The 17,795-nt window shown below is 47.1% G+C and overlaps 1 protein-coding gene across 2 annotated transcripts; it reads left to right on the forward strand.

Moving 5' to 3' along the window:
• Positions 1-7,709: 7,709 nt before the first annotated feature.
• Positions 7,710-17,589, forward strand: NABP1 (nucleic acid binding protein 1). Of its 2 annotated transcripts, XR_004241325.1 has the most exons (7): positions 7,710-8,022; positions 8,129-8,267; positions 11,310-11,381; positions 12,732-12,804; positions 13,075-13,141; positions 13,950-16,431; positions 16,508-17,589. XR_004241325.1 is itself a non-coding variant. In XM_032114972.1 (6 exons), exons 1-6 carry the CDS (start codon positions 7,932-7,934, stop codon positions 14,135-14,137), a joined length of 630 nt encoding a protein of 209 aa, XP_031970863.1. In that variant the 5' UTR covers positions 7,710-7,931; the 3' UTR covers positions 14,138-17,589. The 2 variants fall into 2 exon arrangements, 1 of the variants encoding a protein (XP_031970863.1); XM_032114972.1 differs by having other exon boundaries at positions 13,950-17,589.
• Positions 17,590-17,795: the final 206 nt, after the last annotated feature.

Raw genomic sequence — 17,795 nt, forward strand, 5'->3', positions numbered from 1 at the left:
GCCATGCCCATGTCACCTCTGTCCCTGTGTGTGCCATGCCCACACCAGCTCTGTCCCGTGTGTGCCATGCCCACGTCAGCTCTGTCCCGTGTGTGCCATGCCCATGTCAGCTCTGTCCCTGGTGTGTGCCATGCCCATGTCACCTCTGTCCCGTGTGTGCCATGCCCACGTCAGCTCTGTCCCGTGTGTGCCATGCCCACACCAGCTCTGTCCCGTGTGTTCCATGCCCACGCCAGCTCTGTCCCCGTGTGTGCCATGCCCATGTCAGCTCTGTCCCGTGTGTGCCATGCCCACACCAGCTCTGTCCCTGGTGTGTGCCATGCCCATGTCACCTCTGTCCCGTGTGTGCCATGCCCATGTCACCTCTGTCGCCGTGTGTGCCATGCCCATGTCAGCTCTGTCCCATGTGTGCCATGCCCACGTCACTCGGCCGTGCTGCCCCTCCTGAGCCTTTCAGTTGTGTTGGAATTCAATGTGCAATGCCTGTTTCCCAGTAACTCACTGGCTGCATGCTCCTATTCTGTGCTGCCCTGTCTGCATTATTCAGGAATATCTGGGAACCTGTGTTCCTGAACTGTCTGTTATCAGCAAGAGCTGGAAAGTCCTAGGAAGCTTTGACTGTACTCCGTTTATTTTTCCATTCCCTCCCACACCTCACATAATATGGGACAACAACACAGAATGCAGTCAAATGGCTCCTACAAACATATTATCACTGTGAGTAAGGCTTTTTAATTCCTCTTTTAAAAGATCCCAAACTACAACTTTGTTTCAAACAGTACCTTCCCAGAGGTGCTCATTCCAAAGGACCACTTGGAGTCCCCATTTTATATCACATATATTCACGGCTTTCAGAAGGAACAGTTTCCTTTGTTATCCCACCTGGACAGGAATGTTGTTATATATGGTCAGAAAATGGAAGTGGAAATACAAAAGCTGTGGTACAAAACCTCTTCTTGTTGCCAGTGGTACTTGAAATGTGCTGCATCATCAGGTTAAATGTTCTGAAAGAACATTTTTTTTAACCTACTGACCCTTTTTGGCCCAAGTAGATGATTCTTAGGTCTTTTCCTAATGTCTTAAATAGCAATGATGATATGCAGCTCATAGAAATCTGCAGCAATTGTTACTCATTAGTCACTGACACAAAGCTTTGCACAGCAGAATCTATCTACAGGTGCCACAGGGAGAAGGCAAGAAAGAAAAATGTGTCATACTCTGAGGTAAACAGCTTTATTCCCTATTAGTCTGCCAGAGGCTGAATTAGTAATTGATGAAGCACTTTGCCACTATGAGATTTGTTTAGTCCACTTAGGATTTGTTTTTCGCTGTTAACACAGAGCTAAACAAGCGAGGCTGTGTCTACATGCTCTTCTGCAGATAGGAGCTTGCTCCGTGCCTGGTGCCTGTCAGCTGCGAGCCACATCCCCGGCAGCACAGCTGCCTTGTTTGCACCGCACCGAGGGGAGGGTTCATATTCCCACAGTTACTCATCCCAGCACCGAACCCCCTTCCCCCACCAGGTGCTGTAGCTGCCTCTGCCTTGCTGGCGAAGGGCTGGCACGCTGTCTGCCGCACAGGAATGCAGCTGTCACACACGGAGCACTGCTCGCAGGCCGGGGGGAGGGCTGGTGACAGCCTTGGGCAGGGTGGGGGTCATGGCATCTTCATCCAGCTCTGTGGCAGTGTGAACAAAGTGGTTCCTCTGCCTAGGGAACACATCTGTGGGAAGGCTGGGGTTTTTTCCATCTTTAACACACCCTTATTGCTTATTTAGATTTGCAAAAGGTGGAAGTCCATATTGTTAAGACCCCCACCAAATTTTCAGAAAGAAGCCAACACTGCTACAGGAAAAAAAAAAAAGGAATAAAAATATAGAAAAGAAACACAAATCCCTATCTCAAAAAGTAAATCCAAACCAAATTAAATTTTCAAAGCCTCCTTCCTGGATATAAATCCCCTAGTTTTCTTTTGAAGGTCAGCATTAGATGATGCAAGAACAAGGCTGAACTTCCAGCCCATTAGGCTCTACGGAGCCAGGCGGCAGACAGGGTGATGTGGTGCGTCTGCATACCTCCCCCAGGCACTGGAGAAGAGATGAGAAACAAAACCCTTCTTGCAGTGGAAGGAGATACAAGATCCTTCTCATCTCCAAGGGAACGTGCTGCTGTCACAGGGCTGCCATGGGACAAGCTCATGGACTGCAGGAATCACTCCTAGCAGAGACAGGGCTGGCAAAAGGAGAAGGCATTTGCAAAGCCTTCTGAAATGTTGCCTCCCCTGGCTAAACTGATAGGCAAGGGCTCGCCTTGCTGGTAATTGAATGGTATATATCTGAGCCACTTCAGACAACTCCCCAGTGCCGACCGTCCTGTGTGAGCCTCGTGTGTGTGAAACAAGGGACTCAGCTCACGCAGGAAGGCAGAGGTCTGTCAGAGCCTGGCGTTCCACTGGAACTGCCCTCATCCTCCAACTTGAAGCATTTGTCTCTTCTATCAGCCATGGCAGGGGCAGTTTAAGGGATCACTCCATGTTTTTGTTGGCGTAAAGCTGCTATCTATTTTCCCTATGTAAGCAGGAGTTACTGAACTGGTTTAGGTGACTGTGACTGGAGTCCCTGTGAACAGAGTGTGGGTTATTCTGGCACAGCTACAGTGGGAAAGTGCTAATCTCCCCATCTGCACTTGTTAACCTTTTAACTAAAGATCCCTTTGATGAAGGTGTGAGGCTGAGAGGTCTGGGTTTTGCTACAGCACTCACCAGAGACCCAAGAAACAGCAGCTGAGTGGTGGTGGGCTTTGAGACTTGTCCTTTGGAGCTCTAGTGGAAAAGATGAAGAGGCACTAGCTCCTATGCGCTCCATCTGTACGGGGCAGAGTTAGACCCAAATTTCTGGTTCAAGATGATTCACAGCTGAGCAGGAAAGTTGCCCTAGAACTGCCCCACATCAGCAATTTAATGTAAGTCATCTGAATGATGTGTGTGGGATTCATCGAAAGGGGGAAATGAGTAACTTCCAAAAACACCTTGCAGGACTGGGTTCTCAGATGAACACATCTGCTAAAATGTGTGGAACCCAGGGAGAAAAGGCTACATTAGTGCAGCAGCACAAGCATGTGGCTCCTCTGGAAGGAATAAGAATGCTGCAAATTCTGATTCTTTGCTTTGCTTGCTTGCGCTCTTGCGCTTTTTTTTTCCCTCCCTGCGGTATTTACAGTGCCCTGGTATTCATTCAGCTTTCTTAGCTAACAGCTAGGGAGGTAGATGGAGCTGCCTGGAATCTTGGCATCAGACACCTGACAGTCCTTCCTGCTTCAGGCATCTTGCAGGTACATTGCCTCGAGGCAGGAGGGTAGCAGGCAGCTTGGATGAGTTCCTGTGTTGGGAACAGGACCCCAACAGAGCAGGGATTCCCCAATGCATCTGCCCCACCGACTTCTGGATGAAATTCCTCTCAAACCTGTGTGGCATTCCCAGGCGTCATCCATATTTCCCTGGGGAAATACTGGCCCTGATGGCAGAATATGGTGTGTTCGAGATGCTGAAGACACCAAACTACTGTTTGCTGGAGTCTCCAGACTGCCAGACTGGCTGCCAGCTTGTTGAGCACACACTGATGTGCCATTGGGGAGCTGAAGTGTCATCAATGTTAAAAACCTGAACCTGCAGCTTAATTTAGGGGCTTGTCAGACATATGGTAATGGGCTGGTAAGGCTTGGTTAAAGGTGGCATTTGCAGGCATCTGTACATTTTTAATCTCTGTATACAATAAAATATTACACATTAGCTTTTGCTCTTGCTGGCAGATTTCTTGTGGGAAGATCTACTTTGGGACTCCAGTAGCACTGAATACTGAGCAACTGACAGAAATAGGGAGTTTGGACCAATGTCTCTGCTGGCGTAACTCCATTGCAGCCAGAGGGTGAAATCCCAGCCCTGTTGAGATGCACGGGACTTCTGCCAGGCTTCAACTGCTGAGAACTCTTTTAGCAACTCAACCCTGATTTTGCTTTGGACTGAAACCTCCCTGTGGATCTCAGCCTAGAAACACTTGCATCTTTCATACAGAAGAAAAATGTTCTGCAGCAAGCAAACGAGCTTGGAAATTATTTTAACTTCATCAGTGGAACCCTTGCTGTAGACATTCACTGCAGGCTAAATTTGGTTTGTGTGGTAAGACACTGAGTGCCTCAGAGACACCCATCTCCCTCAGAGATGGAAGGGCTCCTGCTTTGGCTGCAGTCACAGTTCATTGGATGTGCTCCCTGTTACTCCTGTGAACAGCACGAGCAAAGCTTTGGTGCTCTCAGTGTGACCCATTCATGCAGTCAGAACTCATCAACATTTTTTTAATGTCGGGAACCCAAGATATTGACAATGTACCTCTCTCTTCCCTTTACAGTGTATATCACTGTCCTGGCATCCCAGCTCCTTTTCCAGGCATATCCATTGTTACAGAGTGTTTGCTGGAAGCTCTTGAGGATGAAGACAGACCTGCATCAAAGTCCCTGCACTCCTGTTTGTGCAAGACTGACTACAGCCCCAGCAAGGTCAGAGAGCTGGTGCTTCCATTACCCACAGCTGTGACTTCATAACCTTATGGTTCTGAGGTCAAAAACAAAACAGGAAAAAAAGAGCTGGAAAACCAAAATAAAATAATAATAATTCTGCTCTCTTTATACATTACAAAGAAGCATGACGGGGAAAACTGTTTTGCTTTGCAGGTCACCTTCACAGCAAACAGGAATCCTTCAGTCACTGCTAGATAATACCAAGGGCACTCTCAGAGGCTGGCAATTGGAATGATTAAAAAAATATGAGCAAGATTTTAAGTGTCTCTTTGAGAAACAAACAGAGCAAAATTGTTCATCAGTGGTAGAATAGACACTGTAAACAATGTATTTAATGAATCTGGAAGGATCTTGTAAGGGAAGAGATGACCAACTCTGCCTTTCCAGCACAGTCCCAGCCCCTTACAGGAGTTTGTAACCTTGCCTTCCTATCACACACATCAAGCTTTCTGCAGCTGTGTCCTGCATTTGAGAAAACAGGAAGTATTTCACAGAATCACAGAATCAATGAAACTGGCTGGTGAGCTAGTGCAGGTTGGCAAGGATGGTGAACCAGTTGGGTTTTGAGTATCTCCATGGAGTGAGATTCCATCACCTTTCTGCACAACTGACTTGTTTATGAGTACTCTCACAGTAAAAAAAAAGTATTTTTGTGTTCAGGTGGAATCTGGTGATTCAGTTTGTGTGTCTTACCCTGTGAGAGAGCACTACTGAAGAGTCTGCCTCCCTCTTGTTGCGTGTGCTTGGGATGGACCTTTGCAGCACTTGCAGACAATCTTTGAAAGCCAGGCAGCTTTTCTGGACGCTGTGATCTCCAGGACCATCTCACAAGCAGATCCCTAAAGAGGCCAAAGTCTGCTCTTCAGAATCAGAGTTGTGGTCTTGCCTTTTGTGCTACTGTTCCCTCTCAGGATCCTGAACTCCACCATCTCAAAGGCACTGCACTGAATGCTGACCCACCTTCACATTTCCAACCAGTTCTTCCTTGATTCTGAGGTCCAACAGAGCACCCTTGCTTATTAGTTCCTCAATCAAACACGCCAGGGAGTTGTCAGTGTGCTCTTGAACTCACCTAGATTGCTTGGGCCCCTCCTGCTGTATTGTCATTTCTAGTTTAAACCTCTTCCTACCAGCTTCAAAAGGAACCTTGGTATAAAATAAATCCCTCCGTGCTCTCTGCTGGTCCCTGTGCTCCCTGCTGCAGGCCTGGTGCAGCATTTCCAGGTGTACTGGCTGCAAGGTGGCTTGGAGCCCACATCTGTTGTCCTCTGCACCTCTCCAGCTGCTCTGGAGCACTGGCACTTGCCTTCCTGGACAGATGTTCACCTGAAACCATCTTACCAGTGACACACGACAGAAGCATGCTCTTGGTGAAGTGTTTTTGTGTTTTCTGCTTTTCAGCTAATCACCCTCGTGACTTCCTTTCTGCCCGAGGCTTGCCATGAGGTGAATAAACTTTCTTAACTGGTTGTTTTGTGCTTTTTCCTCTTGAAAAATGGAAGGGTTCTCCCCAAATCTACTGTGCTCAGGGCTGAAAACACAGGATACAAAATTAGTCTTTCCAACGGCTCTAAATAAATGTGGCAGACAAAAGGAAGAAGTGAAGGCAGAAAAACTACCTATGTATGAAAAAATTTTACCTGTTTTAAATAAAGATAAAAGTATTTTTGTCCAACCTTTGCCAGAGACACTGTCATTCCTGGAATTTGGTTTGAAATCCTTCCCAAGTGACTAAATTAAAGCCATTAATGTACTGAAATACAGTTGATGACTATGAAAGTTTTCACGCTACCACGAAATAGGCCCCTGAGGAAGTCTGTCACTCCCCTCATCTGCTCTCACTGAAGGATTCGGGACAGAAGTGGATTAAGCTCGCAGGGGCTTTAAGCAAACTCTCCCTTCAGATTCCTGCAGGCAGCGTATTTCACTCCGAGCCCTGAGTGGCACCCAGCAAGGCTGCTCCGCTGCCTACACACAAACATTGCTCAGCATTCCTTGGGCCAGAGCTCCTCTGTGGCAGAACATGTGGCCAGACATTTCACAACTGCTGTCATCTATGGATTTCTGCTCACACAAATAGAAAGCCCAGCTAGCTAGGTTTGGCGCTGACAAGGAGCAGCTAAGTGCACGTACACTGATACGCTACCCTTCCTAAGGGGAAGAGGTGAATTACAGGACCACTCGCACGTCTTTGGGCTGCTCTGTGGCATGGAGCTGTTTCCTTGGGACCAGCCAGCCAAGGATGTCACAAGGCTGTGCGGGCTTGTCCACCACCTCGATGGCTTCCTACTTGGAGAAGCTGCCCCTCCTTCATGTTTTACACCGTACCCATAGCCAAGCTCAAGGGAATAACACATCTCCTCAAGAAGCTGCTAGCAGAATTCAGAATGTTTTAGATACTTTTTAGTACTCATCAGGACTTACGCTCACATTTTAAGCACGGGAAGGCTCAAGGCAGGCTACTGCACAATCCCTGGCTTCCCCTACATGCCAGGAGCAGAATGATGTGGAGCAGCCCTACTAAGCCCTGAAGTGCCCGCAGCCCCCACAACTGCCTTTTCTGCTTGGTGGAGATCAAGTTTCTCCCGGAAAAGCTTCTCCCTAACAAATCTGTATTTTTTTTTAAATCCCAGTGAAGGAGGGCGGAACTACTGGGAGATCGCTCTCTGGGACACCTGAGACAACGCTCCTCTCGGTGTTACAGCCGACGCTTAAAATGGCGTGGGAGGGCAGCGAGCCGCTCCCTTACTCTGCTGTGCCGCACCAGCCGCACTCGGGGCGCCGCGGGGCTGTTCCCCGGAGGGAAGTCAGTCGGCGGGCGAGGGGGTGAGGCAAGGTAGAGTGGGTGAGGGGAGGCAGAAGGGGTGAGGCGAGGCAGGGCGAGCTGGCGGACGACACGCGAGGAGGCAGCCCCGGCTCAGCAGCGGCAGCGCCCAGAGAAGGAGAAGATGGCGGCGGCAGCGCTGGCCAATCAGCGGGCAGCGCCGGCTCGCGCCCGCCCGTTACCCAGTCCTGGCGCTCCGCGTGCCCCGGACTGTTCCATTCGCCGCAAGCACCCCCTCCCAGCTCCCGCGTTGGTGGCACCCAGCCGGTATAAAGTGGAGCGCGGCGCACGTGTGCGCCTTAGTGCTGGCGGGAGAGGGAGGTGGGGTGGGTTGTGTGCCGGTAGTGTCGGTGTGGAGAGGGAGCGGTGGGGGTCGGGCGTGCCGCACAGTCACCGCGCAGCCCCTCTGTGCTCGTGTCCCCGTCCCCTGTGAGGGTCGCCGGTGCCCCCCTGCCCGGCCCCGCGCTGCTTCTGCTCCCCCGCGGGATGCGGGCTCGGCCCGCCCCGCTAGCCCTCACCCCCGCGCCGGCCGCAGTATGAGCGCGGCGAGCGACACGTATTTTCTCATAAAAGACATAAAACCGGGACTGAAAAACTTAAATGTCATCTTTATTGTGCTGGAGATCGGTAAGTGGCGCCCGGCACGCCCCACCCCCGGGCCGCCCACGCGTGTCACGGCGGGCGGGGGGGCCGGCGGCGCTGTGCCCCCCCTGAGCCGCGCTTCTCCCCGCAGGGCGAGTCACCAAGACGAAGGACGGGCACGAGGTGAGGTCCTGCAAGGTGGCGGACAAGACGGGCAGCATCACCATCTGCGTGTGGGACGAGATCGGCGGCCTCATCCAGCCGGGGGACATCATCCGCCTGACCAAAGGGTGCGTACGGGGCCGCCCCGCGCCCGCCGGGCCGCGCAGCCCTTTGTCACCCGCGGGGCCCCTCCAGGGCCACGGGGCACACGGCTGCCCCCTCCGACCCTCTCCCTGTTACCGAGCCAGCGCCCTAAGGTCACTCTCCAAATTGAACCCACCTTTCCCAGGCCAGAACATGCCTAGTGTGAGTGTACAGGCTAGCAGGGGCTTGGGTTTGTAATGAGGACGTGGTGGTGAAGAGATTTGGGTTGGCTTTAGAATAGCTTCCTAGGAGAATACTTCTGAGGCAGGGGGGAATGCAACAGTCAGTCCTGGTCTGTAAATCGAGCAGGGGAAGTCCAAAGCATGTTCTTATTTTCCCAGCTAGTTCTTTACTCTGGCAGTGAGCTCCTTAATGAATGGGAGGGATGATTACATATCACGCAGAAAAGTTGCTTTTCATTGGAATGAGTTTAACAAAAGTGACAGGCAGAGGAGAACCCTTTCAGTTTCACTGTAAGAATTCATGCTAGGGCTACACTGTAGAGTGTGTTAATTTGGTTAGGTGCAAATAATTTCTCAGAGGTAACTTAATGAGGAAAAAGGAACAAACCCAACCCCAAACTTATTGTGAGAAAGAATGTTAGAGTCAATCTGAAAATCCTTTTCCGTGTCATTTAAATTGTCAGTAGCAAAGTTACAGGCACTTTGATTTGAGTTCTCCATGCCTGTTAGGTTACACTTTTAGAAATCCATTACACTGATCCTTTGGCCTACAGCAGTCCAGGACATGGTGGAACTGCAGTGTGTATAAGGTCCTGTTAATTTGTTTTTATGAAAAAATAGGTGAAAGGTGACTCAGTGAGGCTGCTAACTGAGCTGCTCTTAAGTTGTTCATTTGAGTGTAATTCTCAGTTCTGGACTTAAATCGGATGACCCTTGCCACCAAAACTACAGCTGCTTCCTCCTATGCAAATGTCCTTTTACACGAAATGGGCTGACTCCTCAGCAGAGGTGGTTCTGGGGAACGCTGCTTGCGTGGAGAGCACGTGGAGTGCAGGGATGGGTGGAACTAAACCAGAGCTCTGGGCCAGCACAAAGCCTTGTGTGTAGATGACATTGAAACAAATTAAGAGCGATGCTGTTCAGCAGCGTTACTGTACTCCCCTCTGTGACTGGCTTACTGTAGCTGCTCTGGTGTTTCTGTGCAGCAAATGGGGAGTCATGACATCCTCTAATGTGAAAAACTGAGCTTGGCTTGTATGTATTAAATTTATGAGCTGACATCACTATTTCTGGTGGGTGGCAAAGTCATGCCTTCATTTACATGAATTGCATGCTCCCTTAGGACTGCGGAGGGAGTGAAATGGCTAAAGCTAAATGCATTCTGGTTTGGCTCTCATCTTCAGAAAATTGCCCTCATGCTGGCATACAGGGTTCTCCAAGCACAATTTTAGATTTAAATAGAATTGAGTGTGTGATGCTGCCATTGCAAGGCAGGTGAATTTCAGCTCTGTAGGCTAATCTGACTTCATTGTGCAGAATGCCCTCTGATACAAGCAGAAAAGCTTATCCAGGCCCCCCACGTAAACATGGTTTTTTTTTTCCCCCTTGCTGAATTTCAAGCTGCAGATGCATTCTTCTGGAAAAGCAGACACTGATGCTTACTTTTGTCACTGGGTGGTGAACCCATTTACAGGAAGCCATTATACTTAATATTTGTAAATTTGAAACTAGTGTTGGAGTTTAGTGCTTTATGCCCAGCTCTTTTTGAGATAAAAACAAATGCTTGCATACGTGGAATAACTTTATGCTGGGGGTTGTTAGTCACATGACTTGCTGGGTCTTTTCCCAGTAAATGTATGTTTGACTTACATTTATTGCTTGGTAATGCTTTTCTTTTGTTTTCTGCCACAAGACTGCCCAGCTAGCTGGTGATTAAAGGTTAGGCAGTGAGGGAATCCTTAAAGTGAAAGGTAGCACTATGAAGTGAAGAACACTATTCCTGGTTCTGGGTGGAAAGCTCCCAAGGTGGTATGTGCAGTTACAGTGCCTGTGCTTTCCTGCTGGTGCTGAAGTATGGAGAAGGTTATCGCTGCACTGTCAGTGCTGTCCTCTCCTGCCAACCTGCCTCCTCCCTGGTGCCTCTTTAGGGCCCTGTGTGTGGCCGGATGTCTCCCAGTCTCAGCAGATAAGGCAAAGGGCAAGAGGAAGGTTTGTTATCTCTGTTCCACAGATAAACGTGGAGCGTAAGGAAGTGGTGACTTGTCTAGATTGGTGACTCCGCGAGTGCAATTGCTGAGGCTCCCTGTTCCTATGCTAGAAGACACACATATTCCTTTTAACTCCATTGCTCTGTGCCTGTGTTTCTGGTCTGCATTTTCCTCATTCTCTACACATACGTGATGCCCCTCACCGAAGGGAACAATTACACAGAAAGTTTTGTATGGCTCAAATTTCAGTGCTTGAAGTCAAGTGCCACTATAAAGAATAGAGTGCACTCACACTGTCTTTGTAAGGGAATGTTCCTGCAATTGAAAAACTATGTCAGTGTGTTTCTATATGTCACTTGGAGTTTGGTGGCCAAACTCGTGCCTTTGAAAAGCCCAATCTGGTAAGGACCTATATTAAGAATGGAAGCACTTTTGATCATATGCATTCAGTAGCAGTTCTCCAGCAAGCAAAGGCGGTTCTTCCTGGCTCCTGCTGAAAGCAGAACTGGGAGTTGTCACCGAATATAACACAGATACTGCTTTTGGCAAAATGCCTGTTCTCTGCAGGACAAGTCATAAGGGTTGCTCCAGTCAACAAAAGATCATCCAATTTCAAAATAATTGGCTGCTTTCCTGGAATTGTCAAGGGAGTCTGCTGAGCTTCTGATACCTTTTGCTAGAAGTAGTACATGGGGATCTATACAGCATTAGTGTTGGTGACATTGGGGGCCCTGGGAGTTTTTTTAGTCTATGCTGATCTGTAATACTTGTCAACTTCCTGGAAGATAGCATGCTTCCACTTCCTCTGTCAGCTCATTCACTAGGAAACTGCTTCACTTCTCCTTTCTTTGCCCAGGTACGCATCTCTGTGGAAAGGATGTCTGACACTTTACACGGGACGAGGAGGGGAGCTGCATAAAATTGGGGAGTAAGTATTGCATGTTCATACTTCTCTTCTCAGCAGAGTGTCATGGTAAGTATGAGACCTAGCTCTTAGGAAATGAAATTTAGGGCAGCAAAAGTGTGTTCTCAGTTGGTCATGGATATAATGAGCTCTGACCCTCTCTGGACTGTAGGTACTTTGAGGAAAATCAGCTTCCATCATTGGCACCATGGAGGAGGAAGTGGATAAATGACAAGGGACTGAATCTGCATTGCTTACCTAGGCCTTATCTTGATTAACCACTTCATTTTGGTGGAAGCCTTTTGTATGTGTGTCATCCTTGAGGGACAGGCAATGCAGAGAAGGATGAGCAAGGTCATTCCAGTGAATCATATCCAAGCAGAAGCAAGCCTCATTTAAGCCTGCTTTAAACTGCCCACAGACTGGGGCAACAGCTCCTGCCTAAGAACAAACATGAGTAACATACTTGAGCAACAGGAAAAATAGCAGCATTTTCTAACCAGAAGAGTACTTCCACTGTTGCACAAAGTGCTGTGGGAAACCTTACAGTCATCAGGGAAGTGGGGCTCTGGGGTTGCTACATCTCTTCCTGTATGGTTCAGAAATGCCCAGTGTTCAGATGGAATTACACAAAGAAAAATCTACAGATTCTCTCGTACAGAATTCTTTACCTCAGAGCGTCACCCAGCTGGCTGGAGTGATGAGAGTCCTTATCTGGGTTGTGCCTCCCAGCAGCAGGTGGGAGCTCCACTTCTGCTTAACCACTCCAAGCAGTGCAATGATCCAGATCTTTCTTCCTCTATGCCATAATTTCCATGTGGTGAGTTGATGGGCCTATTCTGCCATAGTCTCCTTGAGTGGAAAAGGATGCTTTGAATTTCATTGCCTGTTTTGGACTCCTCTGTGCTGTTATTGTTAATGGGGTACTGCATAGCATGGGAGCATGTGGGAGTGTTTGAGTTTTCTCTAGAGGTGTAATGCAATCCCTGTCTGGGAGCAGGCTGGATGACTCAGTGCCTTGGGTGACCTTGTGAGTGGGCGCTGGACAAGATTGTGCAGCTGGAAGAGAGACAAAGGGAACCCTTTCATCACTTTCTGTTTTATTTAGGCCAGTTTACCTCCTTGAGTAAATGAATACTTGCCTCTGCTTGACTGAAATGCCCTCACCAGGAAGATGTGGCAGCCTCACCACAAGCCAATAAAGGGATCAAAGAGCCTTTTAATACCTACAGATATTCTCTGAACTATGGGGTCTGGATTAATTACTTCTAGGTGATGGGATGTGTCAAGAACATATGCTCTGTGAATTGTGGAGTTGAGAACTCTGTTAAAAAATGGCTTTAGAACTTCCTAATAATCTTAATTTCTTCCCAGGTTCTGCATGGTGTACTCAGAAGTGCCAAACTACAGCGAACCCAACTCGGAACACATCGGGCAGAACAAACTGGTACGTTAAACTTGTCTGAAGCTTCTGGCCTAAAGTGCTCTTTGTTCTGAGTATTTCACACTAGTCTGTGATCAGATGTGACTCTTCTGGTAAAATGGACTCAGTGATACATATCTTAAAATGAGCCAGTAATTGAAGTAGTAGATAAATTCCATGTGGAGCCACTGTAAGAACATGAAGGGGAAAAATCATCCCCTTTCTGTAAAAATGAGAATTTTCTTTCTCTGATCCATGTCTCTTTTTTTTTTTTTTTTTTAACTTTCTCTAAAGGCACAGGGTGAACAGAATAATATTTCTGCGTCAAGTGGTATGGGTACTTGTACTTTTGGGCCACTGGGTAAGTTTTTTTCAGTCTGTAAATGTGAAAAGACAAGAAGCACTTAATGGGAATAGAAATTTATTTCAAGGGTTCTCCATTCTTGGGATAAAAAAGTGTACTAGGCTCTAAAAAGTCATTCAGACAGGGGCCTGAACCTCAAGCATGTAAGCATGAACATCTCCTGAAACTGTTTTGAGGATTTCTTCGGTAGGAGAGAAGGACATGAGAATATTTGGGGTCCCTATATCACGTAAAGGGTCTTGACTAACCTTTGTTTTGATGCTTCCAAAAAGTTTTTGCATGACTTGAAATTCTGCTTTTTTAAACTTCCTGAGACATTGGCTTTAAAAATTACTTCAGTCTTGCTAGACACCATGGCTTTCCTGCCAGGTTAGCTCCCGAAAATGGCAGTGGTGGTAATCTGAATTCCAGTATTTGACTTATCCAGATAATTTTGTGCTGTATTTAAACATAGAATCTTAAATATGAAAATGCTTCAAGGCCTTGAACAGGTTAAGCTGAGAGGGAACCTTAGTTCTGGCCTGGCTACACAATGCCCGTACTCAGTAGCTGGTGTTCTAAAGCTACTATTGTGACCCTTCTTGCTTTAGCTGAGAAAGTGGTGTAGGAATGAAGGGAAGGTAGTTTAGGAGAGGAAGGGTAAGCTGTGGTTTGGGGTCTTGCAGTGTCAGAGAGGCTTTTCTTTCTGGTCTTCAGGGTTTGGTGGTTACTGCAAACTCCATGTATTCCCTATTGCTAAACTTATGTAAGGAATCGGTGATTTCAACCCATGGAACTCGTGATAACCTTTCTTCTGTCTTTTTAGGAAATGGTTTACAAACTGGACCTGAAGCAAGTGGATTTCCGTTCACGTATAACCACGGCCACATTTATGCAGGTAGTGGGAGAGGCAATGGACGAGGACCTGTAAATCCAGCACCAGCTAATAGTGTTCAGCCTCTTCCCCCTGCTGTCAGTAATGGGAGGGACCCACGCAGGGCCTTTAAAAGATGACTATGCCAAATGTGGATGTACAGCTTGCTTAAACTCTACACTCTACTTGAACACTTACTGCACTTTTATTTATAGTTAACTGTGAACCAGTTTGTCCTTTGGTTTTTTTTTTTTACCTTTTGGTGTATGGAGCAAACTTGATGTGATCTATTTCTTGTTTTGCATCAGGGAAGCACAGTGAGTCTTCCCCATACGTAAAGGGGGTAGGGGGAGAAGGTGGATACAAGGAAGTAAGAGTCACATGTGGAAGTGTCTCAGTTAAAACTTGGTGCCCTTTGCTAAACAGAAGAAAATTTCAGTTACATACATGTATTTCTGTTTCTGTTGGTCAGCCATGTAGCCTTAATAGGTCTACTCTGTCCTGTGCACGTGTGCATTGACTTCCATTAGGGAAAATGGGAGCTCTTCCTATTGGAAGAGAAACAAAGGGGAAGAGCAAAAACTCTGGTGAGCCAGGTGTCCTGGGAATGAATATGGCTTGTAAAAGCAATAAGTGTAAGGAAATGGTGGTGCCAGACTAGTGGTGTCTCTGGAATCAGGGAAGGGGTAACTTGGAACAAAGCTGCAGATGTGGTGAGTGTCTTGAAGCTTGGTTCTGGTTCCAGGAGGGTGTACACTACTTGAAAAATCCTCTAAACACCATTATCACTGTCAAGGAAAGTGATACTGATTTTTGCTTTGGATAGAAGCTTGGATATTCGTTCTTGCTTTGCATGAGATAGCAGAATAGGAGGACCTAAATTCAGACAGTGTTTGGGAATATGCTTTTTGTAGTCACTCCTTGTGTAAAAGCCCAAGGTTACTTTTCAGGAGTCTGAATTTCCAGGAGTGGACTGTTCTCAAATGCTGCATTACCCACCTCTTCAGTGAGTCTGCCTACTCCTCCTTCCTCCATTCACTTCATTCCAAATGAATTATGTATTAGATTAAGCTGTGTATGTGGATCGCAGAGGTACTGGCTGAGCACACAGCTGCACTTCTGATGCTGTTAAGCTTTCCTTCCTCTGTTTTATATGAAATATGAATTATCCCTTGAAGAGCCCCACAACCTCCGTGTCCTGGGGGGCAAATAGCTGGTTTTATTTCTGAGATCACAAATGCCTTGACTCTAGATGAGAGTCCAGTGCCATATTTCAGATCAGGTTCAAAAACAACTCAGAAACTGAGGTGTCATACTGGATTCATCTGTTTAACTCTTCTTAACTGACCTCTCAAATAAAAAAAAATTGCACTAACCACATCAAAAACAAATCTAACTTTCTTTCTGTCAAGCCATAAAGACTTCATGACAAAAGGCTGTTTCTGAATTGTGAATTGTCTCTGTGGTCATTCATGTTGTTTGAATCTACCACTGTGTTACTAATGTTTACAAGTTGTTTACATTTGATACTTTTTGCTTTTGGTACTCTGTCATGATTTGTTTAAATTTGCTTCTAATTGGTGCAAGTTCCTTGCTTGGTGTGAAATACTGAAGTTCGTTTGAAATGCAAGCATCAGCAACAACAAACTTCTGAAGGGAGGTTTAGAGAGACCTGTGTGCCCAGACACCTGAGGGCTGTTTGTCTCTAATCTGGTAAAGTGCTTTCCTGGTACTTGCAGGTGGAACTAGTGAAACTTTTTTTGGACACAAGAGGGTGGCATGCTTCAGGAGTTCCCCTCTGGGTGCTGCTGTGGAAGAACAGTGCTCACTGGTGAAGCAGAAAGCGTGCAGTCACTTCTGGGGAAATGGTGTAAGGAGGCGACGTGTAACTCAGGGACTTTTAAATTGCTTACTTGTTTAAATAAATGTGATGTATAGTCTAGATGCATGGACAACCTCTTCTGCAATGTTGCTTTAAGACATTTGATGTGCTTGTGAGAAGGAAGCCAAGAGGACTTCTAGACCTGGGAAGTACCTGTGATGTGTTCCAGAGGTACATAAGATGTAAGTATGGTGTGAGAGCCACGCTGCCCAGTAGTAGCTGTAAAGTTAGCAAGTGATATGTGCAGGTGATTGCATGTTGGGGACTATCCCTCATGTGGATCTCAAGTCCTGGTGGTCTTCTCTGTGGCATAAAGAAGTTAAAATCAAGGGCAACCCTGTGTTAGTGTGTGCTGAGGTGCCTGATACTTGTAGCTCTATGCATCTGAGCTTTTATTAAGCTAATAAACAGAATACTTGTTCACAAATTCCAAGTGAAAATTGAGATGATTAATGCTAATAAGTGGCCTAAAATTAAAACCCTGCAGTCAAGTGGATGATTGATGTACAGTCGGGAGGAAAAAAGCAAGAGACTGGTCTTCATGTTCTCAAGGTTAGTAGCATTCCTGCTTTCCTGTTTCTTATATGAAACTGTTGCAGTTTATTAATAAATTTTTACTTCTTTGCAGGGGAAATCTGTGCCCTGAAATGGACATGGACTTAAATATAATAATTTTTCAAGGTCCTCTGATCTTCCACTGAACCTATGACAAAGTTGTTTCCCTCAGAGGTGTCAGTGTCAAGATAGTGAGCTCTCAGCTTGCAGAGGAATCTGGGAGCCTGCCTTACAGCTGTTGGGATTATACCGCCTCGGTTCACAGAGACACACATGCATCTCTCTATGCAAACAAGCAGTGGTGAACAGCTGACATTAAAAGGCAGTTCACAGGTGCCCAGGGGTTAGGTCAAGGGAGTCTCTTCACAGATGTCTTCCTATTAAAGGTTAGGCTGCACTTAGGGTAGTCTCATTCTGGATAATTTCCAAAGGAAGGAGGACACTGGAAGGTGTTCATGTATCCAGGCACAAAGTGCACAGTGCTGAAGTGCAGCTGACTAGCCCCCATACACCTGAATCACAAGATACCCGGTTCTCAGCACCCACCAACAGCTCCCCCTCTCTCACTTGCCCCAGCCCCAGGACTGATGGCAGACTGCAGCAAAGTGGCAGTGGAAAGAGTGCTGCTGTATTTCTGCTGCTGTCATCTATGTAGTTTTTCTGCCCATCCTCTGCATGAGTCTTTTCCCCTGATTCAAAAGTGGCAAAGCAGTTTTGTACTGTGAAATACTGTCCTAACTTTGGGCACAGGGGAAAGTCATACACTCCGTGTCCACGGTGAAAAGGGGAAGGTGCTGTAAGAACAAATATAAGTGCTGGACCAAGTGCTGCAGGTGAAATGTAATCTGCCTTCACAACTCGTTTAATTAGCTTTGGCCATAACTTGGAACCGGCAGGTTGCAGTCCTGTGCTCTCCAAATAATGCTGCTCTTCAGCATCACAAATCACAGGAACGGTGTCTGCAGTGAATGCTGCTTCCGCAAAGCTGTGATGGGTGGTACAAAACACCTTTTATACCTTAGTGCAGTGTGTGCTCAGACACCCCCCTTGGCAGCATTGCAGGGCTGTACACCATGTTCTCTGGAAGGGGAGTGTTCAGTAGACAGGTGCTGAAACCCCTTGTTTTTCATAGACAAACCTTGTGTTTTGTAATGACCTGGCTGCTATGGCTGTCTTCTGCAGCTCATGTACGTACTCCCAAAACAAGGGATCTTTTCCCCACCAGAAGGCAATTTTCTTCAGAAGTTCCTGAAGTGCTTTTATAGGACTAGGAATTAGTAAATGCAATGGGGTTTGGAGTGTTCCTGGGGAAGTCTCCTGGGCTCCTTCATGGCCCATGTATTTTCACCTGCCAGGTTGTT

This window comes from Corvus moneduloides, chromosome 7 (assembly GCF_009650955.1).
Source record: "Corvus moneduloides isolate bCorMon1 chromosome 7, bCorMon1.pri, whole genome shotgun sequence".
NCBI classification, from domain to species: Eukaryota; Metazoa; Chordata; class Aves; order Passeriformes; family Corvidae; genus Corvus; species Corvus moneduloides.